This window comes from Pygocentrus nattereri, chromosome 17 (genome assembly GCF_015220715.1).
Source record: "Pygocentrus nattereri isolate fPygNat1 chromosome 17, fPygNat1.pri, whole genome shotgun sequence".
Classification (NCBI taxonomy): Eukaryota; Metazoa; Chordata; class Actinopteri; order Characiformes; family Serrasalmidae; genus Pygocentrus; species Pygocentrus nattereri.
The window spans coordinates 10,343,852-10,366,867 of record NC_051227.1 but is presented as its reverse complement, the minus strand read 5'-3'; the positions used below and the strand labels follow the sequence as shown (position 1 = coordinate 10,366,867).

At 42.4% G+C, this 23,016-nt stretch overlaps 2 protein-coding genes across 5 annotated transcripts in view; both read right to left on the bottom strand.

Annotated features, from left to right (window-relative positions):
• Window positions 1-7,144, bottom strand: part of cep57 (centrosomal protein 57) — a 14,924-nt gene extending 7,780 nt beyond the window's left edge. For all 3 annotated transcript variants that reach the window (XM_037546390.1, XM_037546391.1, XM_037546392.1), the window contains exons 1-4: window positions 6,978-7,144; window positions 4,679-4,832; window positions 838-1,005; window positions 422-543 (exon numbers count right to left, since the gene is read on the bottom strand). In XM_037546390.1, coding sequence (XP_037402287.1) covers window positions 422-543; window positions 838-1,005; window positions 4,679-4,832; window positions 6,978-7,019 — 486 coding nt within the window. In that variant the 5' untranslated portion in view covers window positions 7,020-7,144. The remainder of the gene's footprint in view (window positions 1-421; window positions 544-837; window positions 1,006-4,678; window positions 4,833-6,977) is intronic.
• A 6,451-nt stretch (window positions 7,145-13,595) lies between these two features.
• LOC108412588 (endothelin-converting enzyme-like 1) overlaps window positions 13,596-23,016 on the bottom strand; it is an 84,648-nt gene continuing 75,227 nt past the window's right edge. For both annotated transcript variants that reach the window (XM_037546450.1, XM_037546451.1), the window contains exons 16-19: window positions 22,593-22,658; window positions 21,383-21,478; window positions 17,084-17,160; window positions 13,596-14,827 (exon numbers count right to left, since the gene is read on the bottom strand). In XM_037546450.1, the coding sequence (XP_037402347.1) occupies window positions 14,728-14,827; window positions 17,084-17,160; window positions 21,383-21,478; window positions 22,593-22,658 (339 nt within the window). In that variant the 3' untranslated portion in view covers window positions 13,596-14,727. The remainder of the gene's footprint in view (window positions 14,828-17,083; window positions 17,161-21,382; window positions 21,479-22,592; window positions 22,659-23,016) is intronic.

Sequence of the window (23,016 nt, the reverse complement as noted above, 5' to 3'; positions counted from 1 at the left end):
ACACAAACACAGGCACATTTGGTCGGACATTAAACGCAAACCAGACTGGAAATGTTTTTCAAATGGTCGACGCCACTGCACTAAGCACAGCGGGAGTCAAATGTCAGCGACGGCCAGAAACGCTGCCGCCTTCTCTGGGCTGCCTGCAACTTTACTCTCAACCATCTCAACTGACTTCAACCATCAAAGAAATCAAAGGGTAAAGATCTTCCATATTAAGATATTCCCTCTATTTGCTAATTTACTGACTAACAATCTGTTGTTAAGACCATTCAAAGTTTAAATATTTTCACTGCATATATTCTGGGGAGGAAATGTAGTACCTAAATATATTAATACTATATGTTTACATACCGGTAGTGTAATACACGTAGGTATAAAATCAAAACAAACGTGTGAGTGTGTGCACAAAAACACAGACCTGCCGTTTGAGCACAGCAGTTCGGTCAGATTCAGTGCTTCTCACCATCCTCTTCATGTACTCCAGCTGCTTCTCTAACAAAGAGCACTTGGCCTCTGCTGCTGCCAACTGAGACACCAGGTCTACATATGAGAGAGAGAGAGAGAGAGAGAGAGAGAGAGAGAGAGAGAGAGAGAGAGAGAGAGAGAGAGAGAGAGAGAGAGAGAGAGAGAGAGAGAGAGAGAGAGAGAGAGAGAGAGAGAGACAGAGACAGAGACAGAGACAGAGACAGAGAGAGAGAGAGAGAGAGAGAGAGAGAGAGAGAGAGAGAGAGAGAGAGAGAGAGAGAGAGAGAGAGAGAGATGCACACTCATAACATGAAAACAAAACAAAAGAACTAAAAGTTGGTCTAAGCACTCTATAGATGGCAGTGTAACCTTGGTTCTTCGGTCTCTCAGCGTGGCTGCTCTCTCGCTCTCTCTCCAGAACACTCTGGGTGTGAGAGCTTTCTCGCGAGAGCTTCTGCAGGTTCTGCTCCGCTAAAGTCCGCTCTAGTTCCAGCCTGCGGATCTTCTCCTGCAGGTTCTTCAGAGCAGAGAGGATTGCTATACATACAAAAACAAAAAACCCAAGTTAAGACTGTACTAAGACTGTACTATTCTCAGTCCATGAGCAACACTGAGGTGTTTAAAAACTCCAGCAGCACTGCTGTGTCTGATCCACTCAGACCAGCACAACACACACTAACACACCATGTCAGTGTTACTGCAGTGCTGAGAATGACCCACCACCCAAACAGTACCTGCTCTGTGAGGGTCCATGGGGGTCCTGACCACTGAAGAACAGGGTAACAGAGTATCAGAGAAACAGATGGACTACAGTCTGTAACTGTAGAACTACAGAGTGCAGCTATACAGTAAGTGGAGCTGATAAAGTGGACAGTGAGTGTAGAAACAGGGAGGTGGTCATGATGTTGCCTGATCAGCGTGTGTATTAACAGTCATTAAACTATTAGATAAGGACTGAGCTGCTGTCTATCAGGTCTGTGATTATAACGTTTCTAGTAAAGTGGCCGGTGAACGTATTAAAGGAGCTCAGAAAAACCAGCTCAGAGTGACAATAGCTCAAAACGCTCAAACCACACCTGGTCGCCCAGAGTAATGACACAGGAGTAAATAATTCATGAGGATGATCTGACAGAGGGCACTGGATTCTCCCTCCATTTGTCATCCTTCTGCCCTCTCTCCCCCAGTCTCCTCCTACAGGAGAGCGGCGCTGTAGCCGTAGTGACGCAGTAAAGTGTGTCAGGGCTATCAGGTGTCGGTGTTGGCTGTCATGGGGAAAACAACAAACATATATACACATACACTGAAGGGCCCATCAAGGTCTATAAACAAATGAGCACGTTACGGTTCCTTACCTGACTATGTTTTTGTATATCCAAAAGTATTTAGACATTAGTGAATTCAGCTACTTCAATCGGTTAGAACTGGCCATCTCACTGCATCGTAAAAATGTCGGTAGCGTGAGTCTGAGAGAGTTTTTACCCCACGAAATTACGGAAACAGAGCTAAAATTTAAGCCCAAGTTTATGTGTGGACACTTCCTACGTATTCCAGCGGACGTCCACGGAAAGCATAAGTTTACTGAGCTGTTATGTCCTGTGTTTGGTTGTCTTGAGTGTTTTCAGGTCGGCGTTGCTGCACGATTGTTGGCCCGTTTTTCCCGGCCTGTGATTGGCTGGTCCTGTTGGCTCCAGCTATAAAAGCCCTTTGGTATTAGTCAATGAGTGCCTTTACATGCACTTAATAATCCGAAAACTGCAGAAAAAAGCAGATTGTCAGTAATCCGATTCAACGTGTTTACATGCACTTGAGTAATCAGATAACAGAGAAACTCCGGGTCCACATGAGTCAGACAGTAATCAGATAACGGGGAAACTCCAGGTCTACATGAGTCAGACAGTAATCAGATAACGGGGAAACTCCAGGTCTACATGAGTCAGACAGTAATCAGATAACAGAGAAACTCCAGGTCTGCATGAGTCAGACAGTAATCAGATAACGGGGAAACTCCGGGTCTACATGAGTCAGACAGTAATCAGATAACGGGGAAACTCCAGGTCTACATGAGTCAGACAGTAATCAGATAACGGGGAAACTCCAGGTCTACATGAGTCAGACAGTAATCAGATAACGGGGAAACTCCAGGTCTACATGAGTCAGACAGTAATCAGATAACGGGGAAACTCCAGGTCTACAGGAGTCAGACAGTAATCAGATAACGGGGAAACTCCAGGTCTACAGGAGTCAGACAGTAATCAGATAACGGGGAAACTCCAGGTCTACAGGAGTCAGACAGTAATCAGATAACAGAGAAACTCCAGGTCTACAGGAGTCAGACAGTAATCAGATAACAGAGAAACTCCAGGTCTACATGAGTCAGACAGTAATCAGATAACAGAGAAACTCCAGGTCTACATGAGTGAGACAGTAATCAGATAACAGAGAAACTCCAGGTCTACATGAGTCAGACAGTAATCAGATAACAGAGAAACTCCAGGTCTACATGAGTCAGACAGTAATCAGATAACGGGGAAACTCCAGGTCTACATGAGTCAGACAGTAATCAGATAACGGGGAAACTCCAGGTCTACATGAGTCAGACAGTAATCGGATAACGGGGAAACTCCAGGTCTACATGAGTCAGACAGTAATCAGATAACGGGGAAACTCCAGGTCTACATGAGTCAGACAGTAATCAGATAACGGGGAAACTCCAGGTCTACATGAGTCAGACAGTAATCAGATAACGGGGAAACTCCAGGTCTACAGGAGTCAGACAGTAATCAGATAATGGGGAAACTCCAAGTCTTTCGGAGAAATCCGAAAGAAATCAGAGTAAGAGTTCACAGCACTAAGAAATCTGATTACTGCACTGAAGTCGAGCCTCTTCATCAGATTTCTTAATGGGATTTGTAGATTGGAGTGTGCTGTTTACATGCCCATTTGAATATACGAATAACTGCAGAAATCCGAGTATGATCAGACTACTGAGTGCGAGTAAACGTGCTCGCTGTGGAGCTGCCTACAGGTAAACGTGCGCCAGTGAAATTACTTTTGCAAATTATGAAATTTTTAAATATAGGAAACGCAGCGTTGGCCTGCCCTGTTTGTTGACCTTTTTATTGGTGGTGCAGTGAGGGTTTTTTTTCTTGGTAGCTTAGCTAGTTAATACTTTTTAAGGCTGTTTGGTTTGTGATTTTGGGATTTGGGCCTCCCTGAAGTTGTGTGTTCTTTACTTCAGTTGCATGTTGAAATCAACTTTAATGGGTGGATGAAAGTGCAGAGCGTCAAATAAACTGTTAAACCAGTGGCTGACGTATTTGTTATTAATCTATTAACCAGATTATTAACCAGAAACGCCTCTTTGTTCTTGGCGGCGTTTGAGCGGGCTGTCTCCATTCTTCTTTGTCGTGTCTTACCCTTAGGAGATGTGACAGAACTTTAAAAAGTCTCTCTTTAACAGTGGATTTCCTTGGACTTTAAATATAATTCAAATGAAAAATAATAAGAAATTATTTAAAAAATTAATTATACCCTTTCTGTGCAGTTGGCACGATGCTTGATCAATCGTTTTGTATACAGATCAGTTTCCAAACACTGTCTTTACTGAAGTGTGTGTGTGGTAGAGAGAGGTGTGTGTGTGTGTGTGTGTGTGTGTGTGGTAGAGAGAGGGATGTGTGTGTGTGTGTGTGTGTGTGTGTGTGTGTGTGTGTGTGTGTGTGTGGTAGAGAGAGGTGCGGGTGTGTGTGTGTGTGTGGTAGAGAGAGGTGCGGGTGTGTGTGTGTGTGGTAGAGAGAGGTGTGGGTGTGTGTGTGTGTGGTAGAGAGAGGTGTGTGTGTGTGTGTGGTAGAGAGAGGTGTGTGTGTGTGTGTGGTAGAGAGAGGTGTGTGTGTGTGTGGTAGAGAGAGGTGTGTGTGTGTGTGTGGTAGAGATAGGTGTGTGTGTGTGTGTGTGTGTGTGTGGTAGAGAGAGGTGCGGGTGTGTGTGTGTGTGTGGTAGAGAGAGGTGTGTGTGTGTGGTAGAGAGAGGTGCGGGTGTGTGTGTGTGTGGTAGAGAGAGGTGTGTGTGTGTGTGTGTGTGGTAGAGAGAGGTGTGTGTGGTAGAGAGAGGTGTGTGTGTGTGTGGTAGAGAGAGGTGTGTGTGGTAGAGAGAGGTGTGTGTGAGTGTGTGTGGTAGAGAGAGGTGCGGGTGTGTGTGTGTGTGTGTGTGGTACCTCCGCTGCTGCTCTCTGGAAAAGCTCTAACAGGTCTTGGCGAGCGCGGTAAGCGGGTGTTGATGAAAGGTCGGCCAGCAGGATAATCAGCATAGGAGGTCAGAGACGCGCTGTCGGACATCGTCCTGCCCCTAGAGGGCACCGTCACCACCTCCTACACACAGAGGGTAGACATATACAATGGAATGGAATAGCATGCTAACATCTCTGTAGCTAACTAGCTAACTTTCCCGTTCCACCTTAAATGGTGAAACAGGTCTGACGCCTGAAGCGCCAGAAAGTAGCTATTGCTCTATTTAAGGTGGAACAGGAAAGGTAGCTAGTTAGCTACAGAGACATTAATGTGCTATTGTTATGAAGAAAAATGACCAGAATGCACTGAAACCACCTTAAACTAAGATCAAACGGCGGTTTTCCCATTTTTAACGGAGAAATTCTCAAACGTGGGTTTCTTTGATCTCTTCCTCTTTATCTCATATCTCTCTGTTTGGAGCATCTGAAAAACCCTCTGTTTGGAGGGTCATGTAGCCCCAACACTTCACCTCACCCCTCTATCTCAGCAAGAATCGGGACCCCCACCCCCAGACATGAACACGTAAAACGGTGGGGTAGGGGTGAGGGGCGAAACTGGGCTGGGCCTTAGTACAGCAAAGCGGTGGCTTAGGACGGCAAAGCGGTGACTTAGGACGGCAAAGCGGTGACTTAGGACGGCAAAGCGATGGCTTAGGACGGCAAAGCGATGGCTTAGGACGGCAAACGATGGCTTAGGACGGCAAAGCGGTGGCTTAGGACGGCAAAGCGATGGCTTAGGACGGCAAAGCGATGGCTTAGGACGGCAAACGATGACTTAGGACGGCAAAGCGATGGCTTAGGACGGCAAAGCGATGGCTTAGGACGGCAAACGATGACTTAGGACGGCAAAGCGGTGGCTTAGGACGGCAAAGCGGTGGCTTAGGACGGCAAAGCGATGGCTTAGGACGGCAAAGCGATGGCTTAGGACGGCAAAGCGATGGCTTAGGACGGAAAAGCGATGGCTTAGGACGGAAAAGCGGTGACTTAGGACGGCAAAGCGATGGCTTAGGACGGCAAAGCGATGGCTTAGGACGGCAAAGCGGTGGCTTAGGACGGCAAAGCGGTGGCTTAGGACGGCAAAGCGATGGCTTAGGACGGCAAACGATGGCTTAGGACGGCAAAGCGATGGCTTAGGACGGCAAACGATGGCTTAGGACGGCAAAGCGATGGCTTAGGACGGCAAAGCGATGGCTTAGGACGGAAAAGCGGTGACTTAGGACGGAAAAGCGGTGACTTAGGACGGAAAAGCGATGGCTTAGGACGGAAAAGCGATGGCTTAGGACGGCAAAGCGGTGGCTTAGGACGGCAAAGCGGTGGCTTAGGACGGCAAAGCGGTGGCTTAGGACGGCAAAGCGGTGGCTTAGGACGGCAAACGATGGCTTAGGACGGCAAAGCGGTGGCTTAGGACGGCAAAGCGATGGCTTAGGACGGCAAAGCGATGGCTTAGGACGGCAAACGATGGCTTAGGACGGCAAAGCGGTGGCTTAGGACGGCAAAGCGATGGCTTAGGACGGAAAAACGATGGCTTAGGACGGAAAAGCGGTGACTTAGGACGGAAAAGCGATGGCTTAGGACGGAAAAGCGATGGCTTAGGACGGCAAAGCGGTGGCTTAGGACGGCAAAGCGGTGGCTTAGGACGGCAAAGCGGTGGCTTAGGACGGCAAAGCGGTGGCTTAGGACGGCAAAGCGGTGGCTTAGGACGGCAAAGCGGTGACTTAGGACGGCAAAGCGGTGACTTAGGACGGCAAAGCGATGACTTAGGACGGCAAAGCGGTGGCTTAGGACGGCAAAGCGGTGGCTTAGGACGGCAAAGCGGTGGCTTAGGACGGCAGAATAAGGATATAGTTATCGCTAAACAATGTCACAGTACCTAGTGTCTCAGAAGTGACAGCAGAACTGGACCTGCAGTACTGGACCTGCAGTACTGGATCTGCAGTACTGGATCAGCAGTTCACACAATGAGTGAAAATAACTGGGTTCTGGACTTTTGAATGAAGTGGTAGGAACTGGACTTCCATCGAGACCGACCTGACCTGAAACCGCAGCTGCAGCCGGTTCGGAGGAGGCACCGATCCCACCATGTCAGATCTTTCTGAGAGGAACAGAACCGAACCGAACCGAACCGAACCGTATCGTATCGTATCGTATCGCGCTCAGGCGAATATCGATATCATATCGTATCGGTTACTCCTGCCCTGCGTCTCCGGGCGGCCGAGGCTAGTTTTACCTTTTCTCGCTCCGCGGCGGCGGATTTACAGTCCGGCTCCATTAACACGCTGAAACAGACGCTGCCGGAGCCCGAAGGTCTTATTCCGCCGAATATTCACATTTTTATGAGCTGAAAATCAAAACGAACTGCCAGGAAACAAAACCCTACCGCCTAAAACTGCCCGAGTGAAGCCAGCGCCAAAACACAGCGGCGCACAGGCCGCACAAAAGCCCTCTTTTCAAAATAAAAGTCACAAGCGTGTGAGCGTTTCTGTACGTTACTATACGAGACGGTCCAGGAGCTTCGCGCAGTTACAGACCCTTCTGTCCATTTTACACAAAATATTCAATTTAGACACGAAAAAAAAAACTTTTTAAAATTGTATTTTATAGCTCAAAATGGTCATTTGTAGGCAGATGATAAACAGCAATATGAGCAATTAAGGCAGAGTGTGATTTTCTCTGATTATTCTTACTGCTTAATAACAGGAATATAATGAAAAAAAAAGATTAATGAGTACTAAGTAATGCCCTTTGTTCATAAACCGTGAACGGTGCAGTCGAACACTTTAAAATCAACTTAAAATTAATTTCGGTTTTACTCTTATATATTTATTTATTTTTTTTTATTTGTCAGCTTTAGTTTTTACATAAATTTCCACCGAAATGTAGCGACTTTTATCTGTCTTTAAACATCTGATTTTTAATGACACTGTGCACCAGGAAGCAGGGAAAATATTATTATTAATATTAATACCTACCATTAACATCATGTTCCTCCATCCTCACACTCAGCCAGAGGCTCTGCCAGCTCAGAGACCAAAATATGCCTGAAACACATCACTAAATGGATCATAAAACATCTAAAGCTATTCCTCCAGCCATGCTTCTGCTCATAAAATTCACCATGCAACATTCTAATGTACATAATGTGGCCAAAATTATGTGGACACTCACAGTAATATGCCCTTGTTGGACATCCAGTTCCAAAAGTATAATATGTTGCCTAATAATAGCCATTAATATTTAATTGTAAGCCCCTTTCCACTTCTCCAGAGCCCGGTGGCAGCACTTTACACCCCTCCAGCAAACACTTGGCATTGCACATAGGGATCGTAGGCTTGTGTGTAGCTGCTCAGCTGTGGAAATAAGTAAATATACAAAGACAGGTAATTTTTCCGTGCTACATGCCCTCACCAACCCTTCTGTGAGTTTGCATGGCTTTGTAGCTGAGCTGTTGTTGCTCCTATACACTTCCATTTCACAATCATAGCATTTACAGTTGTCCAGGGCAGCTCTAGCAGGACACCTTGTGAACTGACTTGTGGCGACGTCTTATGAAAGTGCCATGTTTACAGTCAGTGAACTCTTCAGTACGACTCATTCTGCTGCCAGTGTTTGTCTATGGAGGTTGCATGGCTATGTGCTTGATTATGTACACCTGTCAGCAATGAGTGTGTCTGAAACACCTGAACTCAATACTTATAAAGGGCTGCAAATTGATGGTTTATAATTAATAGGCTTACAATGCACGCACTACGAGAGATACACATGTACGCTTGTTTTGTTGTTTCAACAAGGCTTTTGTTTACAACTGAGAAAGACCAGTATTATAGAATTACAATACAGAGCCCCACCGACTTTAAGATCGATATCTGTTTACCTTGTTAATGGCTTTGTGTGTTTATATTGGGTTTTAAAGGGCTTTCAAAAGGCTCATATAATAGATCACAATATATGCATCACTTTTTTGAAATAAAGGAGTTTAAAGTAAATATGAAAACCATGTTAAACGTTCCTATGGAAAATAAGCAGCGGTTTGAACTGAGATGTCAACCCATAAATGTTTAGCTCCGCCTATTCCTACTGAAGTTATAAGGACTGTTTCAACTCTGAGTGCTTTCTGAATGAGGCACAACATAGAGCAGCCAATCCGAGCCCGAGCTTATTTACATATGCCAGTCTGAATGAATGCTGACTGACTTATTTTTTGTAAAAGTGAAACACACACACACTGTAAATGAGCACCTGTGGGTGGTGGGGGGACACCTGAACCAGGCCTTTGTGACTTTTATTATTTTATTTATTGAAAAATTAACAAAGTTCACCATTTCCAGCATCTGATTTCTGAATCCTGGTAGATCTTGTATGTTTTTGGTGATGGTTTCAGACTCACAGTGGAAAACATGCTTTATATGGCTGATGCGTTTAAGTGGGTGTATTTCTCGTTTACCTCGTCTTTACAAAGTACTTTTTTACGTAGACGCTTCATAGAAAATTAAACATTTCATCATAATAGTAAATTTGTTACACACCTGGTCGTGAACAGGCTGTTAGTATATACACATCCGTTTCACTGTAACACAGATTTCTCAGTTTTTTGCTGTTTTTGTTTTTATGTTTGTTTTTTTTTGTTTTGTTTTTTTTTTTGTTTTTTTACATTTTCTTAATACGTTGAATATCTGAAAGGAAAAAAAATATATGCAACAGGAAAGGCTCTCAAACCTCACCACACAAAGTCCAGTCCCCACAGAACAGGGAGACATGAGGTCTGTCCTTTATCCGAGGAAAAAGAGTTGTGGTCATGCATGTCCAGATTTTCCAGCTTTTCCTTCCTAACGCTGTCCATCAGGTACTCAGGATGAAGTTGGGAATTCCGTCAGGTTGTGGACGGTCTGTCAAGTTCCACAGGTGTCCTTCAGAAGTCATGCGCAAACACGTTCAACGTTTCCACACGAATCCCATTTATAAACACACACAAATAAAATCTGACCAAATCCAAATAAGGCCAGAACTAAACTGACATTAAAGTGATGGAGTAACAGTAACAGCAGCACTTCCACACTGAACCAGAAGGGGGCACCAGATTACTGCACACTAAACCAAAAACCAGTGGGTCAGTTTAGAAAACCAAAGTGTGTCTCATGTGAGCATGTATCATGCTCATCATCAAAACAGGTGATATCGCAATGATTACCTCAGCTTTTATCACAGTTTATGATTTTATCATGATATTAGTTATGAAAAGAAAACATAACAAGACAATATACAGCAATAATAAGGTGGTTATACATTTGGGGCATCTCTGTCTTCCCTGATGGAGAAACTTTATTCAGTGTTGGAGATGTAAGGTCGTTCCGAGTGGTTTGGTGTGAGATGCTTCATTTCAGGGAGGATTACTGACTCTGACTGCTTTACAGTGGTGGTGATAGGAACCAGGGGTCACCATGACTACAACACAATGTAATAAATGGTTCAGCAGTTCAACCTTAAAAACAAAATATGTCATGCAGTAAAAATCTTAATTAACTAATTTTAGGCTCTTTTTGTAGAAAAGAATATGTTTTTGTTTGAGGATAAATTCTTAAACTTTTGAAAATAAACTCATATTTTTAGAAGAAAATTGTAATATTTTGAGAAAAAATTTATATTTCAAGAATTCATATCTTTGAGAAAAATTTGTAATATTTTGAGAAAAAAGTTTTGGCTAATTGTATGGGGTCTGCCGTGATGTGTTGGGGCCTCGGTTGCTTTATGTGGTGATCTCTTTCATTTTATGATTCTTTGAAATAATTAGATTTTTATTATGCCTTTATTCTCAGAGTCTACTATTTTAAATTTTTAACAGTGGCCCTAAAACGCCTAAAACTGAGCATTTCACACCAAACCACTCGGAACGACTTTGTTTACATCTTAAACATCTAATTTTGAGCATGTGAAGGTTCATGGGAGATGTAGTAATATTTGAGCAAGTGAAGGCTTAAAGCTGCACTGGTGGTATATACGTTTTGTAAATTCCAGTGGTTTTAAAAATATTGAATTTAGCTGAATCAGATGTGTTTGAGTAAAAATTAAGCTTATGACAGCATAACAGTAATGACTACACACACTGGATCTGTTCAGGTATTTACATCTCAGCAAGACTCAAGAACATACATGAAGCAAGACTGATATCGAGAGCATCATAAAACATAAACACTGTGCATTAAAATACAAAAATAAATAATTTTACCATTAATCTTTAAGATCATTTAATGTAGAAAAAAATAATGTTCAAGCTTATGATGCAGTAAAAAAGCAGCACTGAGGAACTAAAACTCATAGAAGACAAGCGAAATGAACTTTAGCTAACCTGAACGGAAGCAGGGAGATGAAGGACATTCTGAGCAGGTGGAGGCTCATGGGAGATGTAGTACTCGAGCAGTGGAAGGTTTATGGGGAATGTAGTACTTTTGAGCAATGGAAGGTTTGTGGGGGATGAAGTACTCGTTGAGCAATGGAAGGTTTATGGGGGACGTAGTACTAGTTCAGCAATGGAAGGTTTATGGGGGATGTAGTACTTGTTGAGCAATGGAAGGTTTATGGGGGACGTAGTACTAGTTGAGCAATGGAAGGTTTATGGGGGATGTAGTACTAGTTGAGCAATGGAAGGTTTATGGGGGATGTAGTACTCGTTGAGCAATGGAAGGTTTATGGGGGACGTAGTACTCGTTGAGCAATGGAAGGTTTATGGGGGATGTAGTACTAGTTGAGCAATGGAAGGTTTATGGGGGATGTAGTACTAGTTGAGCAATGGAAGGTTTATGGGGGATGTAGTACTAGTTGAGCAATGGAAGGTTTATGGGGGATGTAGTACTCGTTGAGCAATGGAAGGTTTATGGGGGATGTAGTACTTTTGAGCAATGGAAGGTCTATGGGGGATGTAGTACTTTTGAGCAATGGAAGGTTTATGGGGGACGTAGTACTAGTTGAGCAATGGAAGGTTTATGGGGGACGTAGTACTCGTTGAGCAATGGAAGGTTTATGGGGGATGTAGTACTCGTTGAGCAATGGAAGGTTTATGGGGGATGTAGTACTAGTTGAGCAATGGAAGGTTTATGGGGGATGTAGTACTAGTTGAGCAATGGAAGGTTTATGGGGGACGTAGTACTAGTTGAGCAATGGAAGGTTTATGGGGAATGTAGTACTTTTGAGCAATGGAAGGTTTGTGGGGGATGAAGTACTCGTTGAGCAATGGAAGGTTTATGGGGGACGTAGTACTAGTTGAGCAATGGAAGGTTTATGGGGGATGTAGTACTCGTTGAGCAATGGAAGGTTTATGGGGGACGTAGTACTTTTGAGCAATGGAAGGTTTATGGGGGATGTAGTACTAGTTGAGCAATGGAAGATTTATGGGGGACGTAGTACTAGTTGAGCAATGGAAGGTTTATGGGGGTGTAGTACTAGTTGAGCAATGGAAGGTTTATGGGGGATGTGGTAGGTGCTGTATGAATAATTGATGGGAGTGATTTGTTGCATTCCACTGTACTTGGAAGTAGAATGTTGAGCTGGCAGATCTAAATATCTTACAGTTCTTCTACTTGGAAAGACGAGTATTTCCACAGCCAAATGTTACATGAAAATTTCAGAGATTTGATAAGTGTCCTAAGAGGACTTATATTAGTGGTCACCAACCCTGGTCTTGGACTTCCAACCACAATCTGCCAATGACCTTCTTCAGAAGCCCTCTGATTGGCTTGATCAGAAGTCGGAACCAAGGAAAGTAGAGCTGTAGAGGAAGTGGGTTGGTGACCACTAATCTCCATTACCTACTACAGCATTTTAATAGAAGGTTAGTGTGAGGCCTCAGAGAGAAATTCTGTAGAGCGATTAATGTAAACTCCAATTACTGCATCAATATTGTTTTCACTAACCGCTGTTAATCATGTGCACTGCAGTTTAAACTTGTGGATCTAGTCTCTTGGGGTCAGACGTGATCCTGTAACAAGAATGCACGTCATTCTTGGAATGTGACAAAATCCACCGCTAGCAAACATCTTTCAGAGTGCAACTGATAACAAGCAAAACAAGCTAGTGGGCAAAGCACTACTGTTAGCTAATTAAACTGTTTTCCCAGTTAATTTTTACAGCATATAATGTGTTCTATGCCCACATGACACATCTACACACGTAACTGGATACTTTTCAGCCGTGATAACTGGTGGTACGTTCATGGGCTACAAGCAGGCTGGTTGTTTTTCAATGTTAGACAATGTTGACGAGCGCATCACAGCCCCCTTAATTTGCTCCCACCCTGATGATTCCTACCCACATGTAACCCTAAAATTTCCCATGACTGTCCCAACTATTCTCATTACAAGATCACATCTGGCCCAAAAAGATAGTCAACCTTTTTTTCGGACTTCTCTAGTGATCACATTTCCGAGTTAGAAGCCAGGGCCCGAGTACAACAGTACGCAGCATTAGCGCGGTGTCAGGTATAAAAGCTTGTAGGCGACGCAGTAAGATTTATTCTATTAAATACTGATGGTCTAAGATTTTAAACTCAGGATCTTGTCTGTAAATTGTTTTTCTCTGTAAAATTTCTCGAGACTCCCTAAAGAAAGAGAACTGACACTGCTCATACCAGAGCTCGTCCTGCGCTTCCTTGATAACGTCATATACCATTGTAGTCATGCGTCATTCTGTAGTCCTCGTTATGCCCATATTAGGAACTCTGGGTCTAACCCCCATTTCTCTACGGCCAGAATAAACAGGGTTTTTGAAAAATTGCCTCTATCGCCACCTGTTAAATAAAAATCTTCAGTACCTGATACGTTTTATCCTGTGAACATTCTTCTTCTGAACACCACTGGATCCTTTGAATTACGAGGTCGTAAAGAGCTATTATGCTAATATTGCTACATGCGAGCTAAAGCTACATTTGATGTCACTAACCTACATGAAATTTCGGCGGGCTGAGCCGGTGCTCTGACGAGCTGTGCCAGCTTAACGAAATGTTCTGCTGTAGCGCATAATTACAGGTGTACCCGTAAATAAAACCTCTAAGTGGGATATTTTGATAGGCTAAAACTCCTTATACTACCCATGTTAAAACTACAAAGCTGAATTTAGTTTTTTTTTTCGAAGCTTCTTGCTTGAATGTTCTCGTTCCACCTTAAATGGTGCAGCAGCTGTGAGTAGTAAATACTGACTTGTTAGTTCGATGAAATAAGATAATGTTACTCAGCTGTTAGGTCGGAAATGGAGAAAGTTCCCGATATCAGGCCTTTCAAACCTCCATGAAGCTGAAGTCAGCTTCTTTTTTCTGGCTGCTTGTCTGAATTTTCCCGTCACACCTTAAATGTAAACCCAACATCTAAGGTGGAACGGGAGAAGTCGAACAAAAAACTGGCGAATGTCCTCAGAAAAATAGGATATTCTGAGAGGGGGTGAGCAGTGATATTGAGTCTGCACTGGATTAGCCTGAGTGCAGGTATGTTTGTAGATCTTTTCAAATCAAGCTAAAAGGAAAGATCTGTCATGATACACTGAGCATCAGATGAAGGACAGAGAACTGCAGGGAAACCTGCTGATGTTGCTCTGACTCCTTCTCATCTTCCCTCAGCCTGAACATGGAAATGTTAATGGCCAAAACTTGCTTAAGGAGCTTTAGCTCACATGTAACAATATTCATATTTCAACTCTTTAACGATCTCGTAATTCAGAGGATCCAGTGGTGTTTGAGAAAACAATGTTCATAGGAGAAATTGTATCAGGTTCTGAAGGTTTTTATTTAACACAGGGGCGATAGAGGCAATTTTTCAAAAACCCTATTCATTCTGGAGCTCAGACCCGGAGTTCCTAATATGGGCAAAAGAACTACCGACTACAAAATGATGACACGGCTACAGTGGTCTATTGTTTCCCTTTGTTGCAGCAGTGATATCAAAACAAATGAAGTCGGGCAGATGAAGTCAGGCAGATGAAGGACCATGAAGGTCGAAAGGTCACCAGACAGAGCATTTATTGACAGGATGCATAGGTGACCCCTTTGGACAGTGGAACACTCTGCCAAACTCGTCAAACTGAGACACGCTTCCGATAACCCTGTGGGGATATTAAAACAAAAAGTTGTAATAATTTCTGGGTATGAAAGCTTGTTTCCACTACTAGAAAACATATATAGCCATTTAGAAAGTTTCCCATAATTATGACTTAGTATCTCATAATAACAAGATCTTATCTCATAATAACGACTTATAATCTCATAATGATGACTTAGTATGTTATAATTATGACTTGATATCTTATAATGAGATCCTGTCATAATCACAACTTAGTATCTTATATTTATGACCGACTCATAATAATAACATCCTCTCTAAATTATGGCAGTATCTAACAGTAATGACTTGCTATGTCATTGTGACTTACAATCTCATAATTATGACTTGATATCTCATAACAATGACTTAACAATGACTTGGCCTCTCATAATTATGGCTAGACAGCTCATGAATACATCTTAGCATCCCATAGTTATGAGAAAAATCTCATTTTGAGATAGTAAGTCATTATGACGAGCTGTTATATCATAATTATGAGATACTAAGTCATAATAAGGTAATTGCTGTGCTAGGAAAGACATCAGAGAGAACTAGAGAGGATGAATTTAACTTTAATTAACTTGCCAAATGATATGAAATAATGTTAATGTAATATATTATTCCCTTTTACAGTTAAAACAATTAGTTATTATGGGGCACTAATGAGGCTACAGTTCATTTTCCCAGAGTGAGCCATACTGTCCAGCATTTTTCATACAGCTTAAGTGCCCTAAAGGTTCAGATCACTTGTAAAATATATGATATAGTGAAGGCCTAATAATCTCTACAAATAAAAAAATGCATGTTTATTTATGTTTTTAGTTCATTTTTATTTAACAGAATGATGCTTGTTTTTAAACTCTTAAAATTACATTTTAATTCTTGACATGCCCAGTGAAAGATTGGCCAATCAGGAATTGTTTTTCATCGTGGTATCTAGGTAGACATAACAAAGCGAGCACTCCCATTGGTTAGGGCTTCAGGAGCTGAAGGGAAGTCCTAATGCGTTAGATTAACTATCGGCATAATTACAGAGTTATGACTGGCAAAATTTTGATTTCCAATAGGCGGAACCAACTTCATGAGGACAAACATCTCTCTAGGCCTTCTGGAAGTTCTAGATACACCACTGACTGTAAATATGAGTGGCAGTAGCAACAGAGCTCAATGCTGAAAGAGTCACTGTGAACCTGCTACAAGCCAAAATGTACGCTAACACGTCGGTGATAAACTTCAAGTAAAACATGGAATGTATTTCAGAAGCTTCAAATGTCTGTGTTTCATCTAGAACTGCCTTTTTCAAATCTGACCTTAAATGTTATTTAAGGTGGAATTGAGAATTCAAATATGAAGCTAACCTTAGCCTCTTCAGAAAGTGTTCATGCAAACTGCAGCTAGCTTAGTGCTAACAAACTGCTAGCCTATAACAATGCTAGCAAAAGTTAGCATTTTCGTATGATTGAGGTGGGATTTTCTTTGTGTTCTGACCAAGTCATGAACCCACAGTAATTGTATACACACACACACACACACACACACACACAAACAGCGTGATTCAAAAAGATTCATCCCATTTCAAGATGATTGATTTCTCTTGTAAATTATTCCAGATCAGTGCAGTGAGCTGTAAACGGTTTAAATGAGCATAAAGTTTATTATGTAATTCTACAAGGTCTCAGTCTGAACCTCCTCCAGCTGTACGGACGACATCAACGCCACAGTCAAACTTATCCCAGACTGGATAGAGCGGGTCGGGTGTCGCTGCACTCACGGCTCTTTCAGTGGGATTTCGGAGATGATCCAGTGCTGTGGAACCAACGCCGAACGCTCTGAGCTGCTGGAGCTTCACTGCTGGTGAAAATCCCGCTGCACAGTTCTGACGGATTCACTCTTATTGACGTGGAGAACGCAGAACGCTCTGCTCAGGGGTCTCAGCTGCTCTCAGACTGAAGGAGCCAGTCAGAAACTCTATGACCTCCTCTTACAGTTGGATTGTGATTGGTTCCTCAGCGCCTCACGGTTGGAAAAATACGGCGCTTTGAAATCAGATGAATCTTTTTGAATCACCCTGTATTTATTTATATATTTGATAATCTTGATTTTATTTTTATTTGTAACTATCACGCAGGCCTATGTGCTACATAATTAGATTTCATACAGAACAGATATGAAATTATTCTGTATTATCTTACAGTGGAGAAAGTGAAGGAGCGTGATGGTGTGTATGCATGTGTGTTTACATGTATGTGCATTTTACCTGTAGTGTTCTGGGGCGTGTTTTTCGGTCAGCAGCTGAAGGTATATAGACTGAGACCTCCTTTTCATACACCAGTTCTGTTACATGAGAAGTGGAGAGAATAATGTCCAAAAATTCCTGCGACTTCGTAGGCAAAGTTGACCTTCATAAAAACTGGGACAGTGAAATCAAAAACTGTTAAATGTTTAAAGCTAATAATACATATAACATTCGCAGGTCTGTTACCCACTTTCTATTGAGAGTTATCTGATCCAAACACTAACCCATAAATTTCAACTTGTGAAAATAATACTTACATTTTTTCAACATTATTTTCAACATTAAAGACATTTAAAGTGAAGTTGAATGATTTAGATTTATCATGAGTTTAATTTCCCAATTAGTGAGTTGTGTCACATTTTTATGTCACTACCTGAAACACGAAGAGCTTTAGTCTGTGGGCGGAGCTTATTTTAGCCACACTCCTGCATTTTAGAGCAGGAGGTGAGGCTGCATCCCTGTCCTTCATGGCCACATAGTGAACAGATCCCATTGTACTGAAATATTTGGTAATGTTCTGATTGTTTTGATGATGACAAAATGGAATGTTTAAAGGGAAACATAAAGGGAAGAACTTCTACTTTTACTGGAGTAATACACTATATTTCCAAAAGTATTCGCTCGTCTGGCTTCACACGCATATTATCGATCGTGAGATCCCATTCTTAATCCATAGGGTTTAATATGATGTCGGCCCACCCTTTGCAGCTATAACAGCTTCAACTCTTCTGGGAAGGCTTTCCACAAGGGTTAGGAGTGTGTTTAGGGGAATTCTAATTCATCCCAAAGGTGTTCTATCGGGTTGAGGTCAGGACTCTGTGCAGGCCAGTCAAGTTCTTCCACACCAAACTGGTTCATCCATGTCTTTATGGACCTGCTTTGTGTGCTGGTGCGCAGTGTTGTGTTGGAACAGGAAGGGGCCATCCCCAAACTGTTCCCACAAAGTTGGGAGCATAAAATTGTCCAAAATCAGTCAGAAAAGTACCGTCTCCTGGCAGCCACCAAACCAGACTCGTCCATCGGATTGCTAGACAGAGAAGCATGATTGGTCACTCCAGAGAACACGTCTCCACTGCTCTAGAGTCCAGTGGCAGCGCTTTACACCACTGCATTCCACGCTTTGCATTGTGCTTGGTGATGTAAGGCTTGGATGCAGCTGCTCGGCCATGGAAACCCATTCCATGAAGCTCTCTACGCTGTTCTTGAGCTGAAGGCCACATGAAGTCTGGAGGTCTGTAGTGATTGACTCTGCAGAAAGTTGGTGACCTCTGTGCACTATGCCCCTCAGCATCCGCTGACCCCACTCTGTCATTTTACGTGGCCGACCACTTCGTGATTGAGTTGCTGTCGTTTCCAATCGCTTCCACTTTGTTATGATCCCACTGACAGTTGACTGTGGAATATTTAGTAGTGAGGAAATTTCACGACTGGACTTGTTGCACAGGTGGCGTCCGATCACGGTACCACGCTGGAATTTACTGAGCTCCTGAGAGAGACCCATTCTTTCACTAGAAGCAGTAGAAGCAGTCTGCAGGCCTAGGGGCTTGGGTTTCTACACCTGCGGCCATGGAAGTGTTTGGAACACGCTTGCCTGTTGTTATTGCCCCTTTCTGGAGGGAAGTATACACATATTGTTGCTGTACAGTCAATTTATTTATGTTTCAGAGAATTTCTTTTTAGAAACTACACTTTACAATGAGTTAAAATTTCATGTTGAGTTGAAGGATGCAGTGATAAAACTGAGAGGTCAGCTCAACTCAAAATGATATAGTAACTGATTACATGGCTTTTCTTGAATTCCCTCAACTTGAGGACACATGTAAATAAAATGAACACATTTTTTATACTCAACTTCCACACCAGCCAGGACTCTCTCCGTCACACAGTCCTGCTAGGGATTTTTCCTCTTGGATTCTCAATTACGGATGGCTATGGCACCACTGGTGCTCAAACTCACAACCTCCTGTTGGGGGTGAAGGCTTAAACTACTGCACCACTCATGAACACATGAAGCAACTCAGATTTGATGTCTAAAGCATTTAATACACTGGAGAGAATATTTGTTGTTTTGACTTTAAATCATGGTGTCGTCGCATGTGGTGCAACCGTCTAACGATTCCTCCCAAAATCAGGAGTTTGAAACCCAGTAATTCCACAGCTGTTCATATCCAGATGACCAAGAAGAAAAATGCCAGATGGGATAGAGTGCCAACTAAAACAGAAATTCAGTTTTTAAATATAGATGCAGATCTAGAAACAGAAGCTGGGAGAATTTTTAACTCAGTTAGGAAGTGTGATTTGTGTGAACTCTGGTGTCCTCAAGTCAACCCAGGAAAAGCTATGTAATCAGTTACTATATCATTTTAAGTTGAGCTGACTTCTAATTTTTTACAGTGTGGAAATTTAGCTGTAAAGTTACCATAAATAGGTTATGTCCTGACTGTAATGATATACAAAATGCAAGATTGAAACCTACAGTAGAGAGCAGCACTTGCTTATGTTGGTGTGCAGCGCAAGAAAATTCATGAGCAAAAGATTCTGCAATAAAAGTATTGCTGACTCCTTGTGTAACACAGTGGCATATAACAGCGTGAATAATGACATGTCTGGGTTAAATAACCAAATTAAATTTTTGCAAAGTAGGGCCTTTCGCAGAGAACATGCACCTGGTCATTATCTGTAAAAGATATCAGTGCCACGGTCAAGCTGATGCTGGACTGAAGTGAGGCTTGTATCAGAACAGAATGGAGGCAAGGCTTTTTTCATTGCCCATTATATTTTTTTTCTAGATGGTTTGGAACTTATTGAGGGTAAAATAGCATGAGAATACACAGAACATACAACATAATTTCCAAAATGTTGGGACGCTGAAAAAAGTACAAAGACAACAAATCAAATGCTGAAAACTATATGTCCATTTAGAACTTGATGCCAGCAACATGTTCCAAAAAAGTTGGGACGGGGGCCTGTTTACCACTGTGTTGCATCACCTCTTCTTTTAACAGCACTCTGTAAGTGTTTGGGAACTGTGGAGACGCTGCTGTAGTTTTGATAGTTTGAAATATTTTCCTGTTCTTGTTTGAGACAGGATTTTAGATGGTCAACAATTTTGTCACATTTTTGTGATGCACCATATGTTTTTAGTAGGTGACAAGTCTGGAATGCAGACAGGCCAATTTAGCACCTGGATTCTTTTACTGCAGAGCTGTGGTGTTGTAATCCTTTCAGAATGTGTTTTGCATTGTCTTACTGAAATAAGCAAAGCCTTCTCTGAAAAAGACGTCGTCTGGAAGGCAGCGCATGTTGGCAAAGCCTGTATATTTCATTTAGCATTTCATTTAGCATTTGGTGCCTTCAAAGATGTGCAACTCACCAATGCCATGTACACTAATGCACCCCTGTACCATCACAGATGCTGTTTTTTCAACTGTGCGCTGATTTATTTAATCTAATATGAGCTTTGGCCCAGAGAAGGTGGCAGCATTAATGGATCCTGTTTATAATTGGTTTCTTTGCATGGTAGAGTATTAACTTGCATTTATGGATGCAGTGATGAAATGTTTTCACAGACAGTGGTTTTCAAAAGTGTTCCTGAGTCCATGCAGTGATTTCTCCAACAGAACTGTGTCTGCATGTAGCACCACCCGAAGGCCCGATCTTCAATTCAGTAAAGTGTTTAACTGAATCATTTAATTAATCTCCAATCAAAACAACCATGAAATAAAAAATATTAAGTTTTCATCAGAAAAAGAGTAGGAAACATAACAGTAAAAGTTGCATGGAAGCTTGAACAACTAAATATAAAATCAATAGCAATAGCAGCTGGTTACATAATTGTAAGCTTTGAGAAGCATTTGTTGTCATGGCTCAGGAAACTGACAAAAAAAATAATTATCGTAAGTCAGTGGTGGAGGGTCTTCTCACCCACCCAATAAACTGTCTCCTGTTCTTGTCCATTAAATCAATAGTTTGAAAGTATGTCAGTCAACATGAACACGTGATGCATTATCACATGGCTGTGTCATGAAACTTAAAGTACCTCGACGTTGGGATGCTTGCAACTCTTGCAAGATCACTTTACTTTATGCAACTTAATTACAATTTAGTTTCATGTAGGTTTCAAGTAACTAAAGTTGCATGAAACTTTCACTGCGTAAAGCCAGCCTAACTGCACACCTGCAAGGGGGAGTTACATGGAAGTGGTTTCTAATGCAGTTGAATGATGCGGTAAAGATGTGGTTTCGTGTAGAGTGCAGGTACCTGGGCGAATGCTATGAACAACAGCTGCTCGTGTGTATATTTAAGGCCTGGAAGTGGCCTCTCTGGACCATGTTCTCTTATCCACTTCTGATACGCCTACAGAGAGAAAATAACCAGGATGTGTTAAAGAAAGAAAGAAAGAAAGTGACTGGTCACTTCATTAAGAACAACTCTTGGATTTACGCTCATTGTCTATTTTATCAGCTCCACAGTTACAGACTGTAGTCCATCTGTTTCTCTGATACTTCATTACCCTGTTCTTCAGTGGTCAGGAACCCATGGACCCTCACAGAGCAGGTAATATTTGGGTGGTGGGTCATTCTCAGCACTGCAGTAACACTGACGTGGTGGTGGTGTGTTAGTGTGTGTTGTGCTGGTCTGAGTGGATGAGACACAGCAGTGCTGCTGGAGTTTTTAAACACCTCAGTGTCGCTGCTGGACTGAGAACAGCCATCCAACCAAAAATATCCAGCCAACAGCGTCCTGTGGGCAGCGTCCTGTGACCACTGATGAAGAACTAGAGGATGACCAACACAAACTGTGCAGCAGCAGATGAGCTGTCGTCTCTGACTTTACATCTACAAGGTGGACTGACAAGGCAGGAGTGTCTAATAGAGTGGACAGTGAGTGGACACTGTGTTTAAATACTCCAGCAGCACTGCTGTGTCTGATCCACTCAGACTAGCAGAACACCCTAACACACCACCACCACATCAGTGTTACTGCAGTGCTGAGAATGATCCACCACCCAAATAATAACTGCTCTGTGAGGGTCCATGGGTGTCCTGACCACTGAAGAACAGGGTAACAAAGTGTCAGAGAAACAGATGGACTACAGTCTGTAACTGTAGAACTACAAAGTGCAGCTATACAGTAAGTGGAGCTGATAAAGTGGACAATGAGCGTAGAAACAAGGAGGTGATTTTGTGGCCATATATATATAATATGACATTCAAGACTACCTGACTGCAACAGAGCACAGTGAGGAAGAAGTAAAAAGGAAGAAAACAGAACAATGGGAGTAAGAAGAAAAGAAGAAAGAGATGTAATCGCATCACTGTCCATCTGTGGGTGAAGAATGAGCGCGAAGGAGAGAAAATGACAGGGTGTGTTGAGGTCAGCAGTAATAAGACGTTAGGCCGGTTGCCATGGCAGTAGGAGCTCTAACGTCCTGTTGGTCTGATTGATTGACAGGCAGATTGGGACTCACATAGTAGGAAAGCTTCAGCCCCCCGAGATCTGCGATGTTCTCTCCAAGAGTGAGACGACCGTTTACCTACATCACACACACACACACACACACACACACACACACACACACACACACACACTGTAAAACCAAACAGATGCTCTTAAAGGGCTCATATCCCATACATTTTTTGTATTTTATTCATAACATCTGTATGATTTTATGCACAAAACAGTTCTAATTCATTTTTACATTAATATTTTCCAAACTCACTTCAATTCCTATGAATTAAGTAGGCTGTTGCCTCTAAGACTGATATATGTAAATGAGCTCTATTCTGATTGGCTGCCCTGCAGTGTGCCTCATTCAGTCGGATCCGAAACACTCTATATAACTTCATTGTGAGTGGGCGGTGCTAAACGGCTGTAAGCTGAATAAGTGGAGA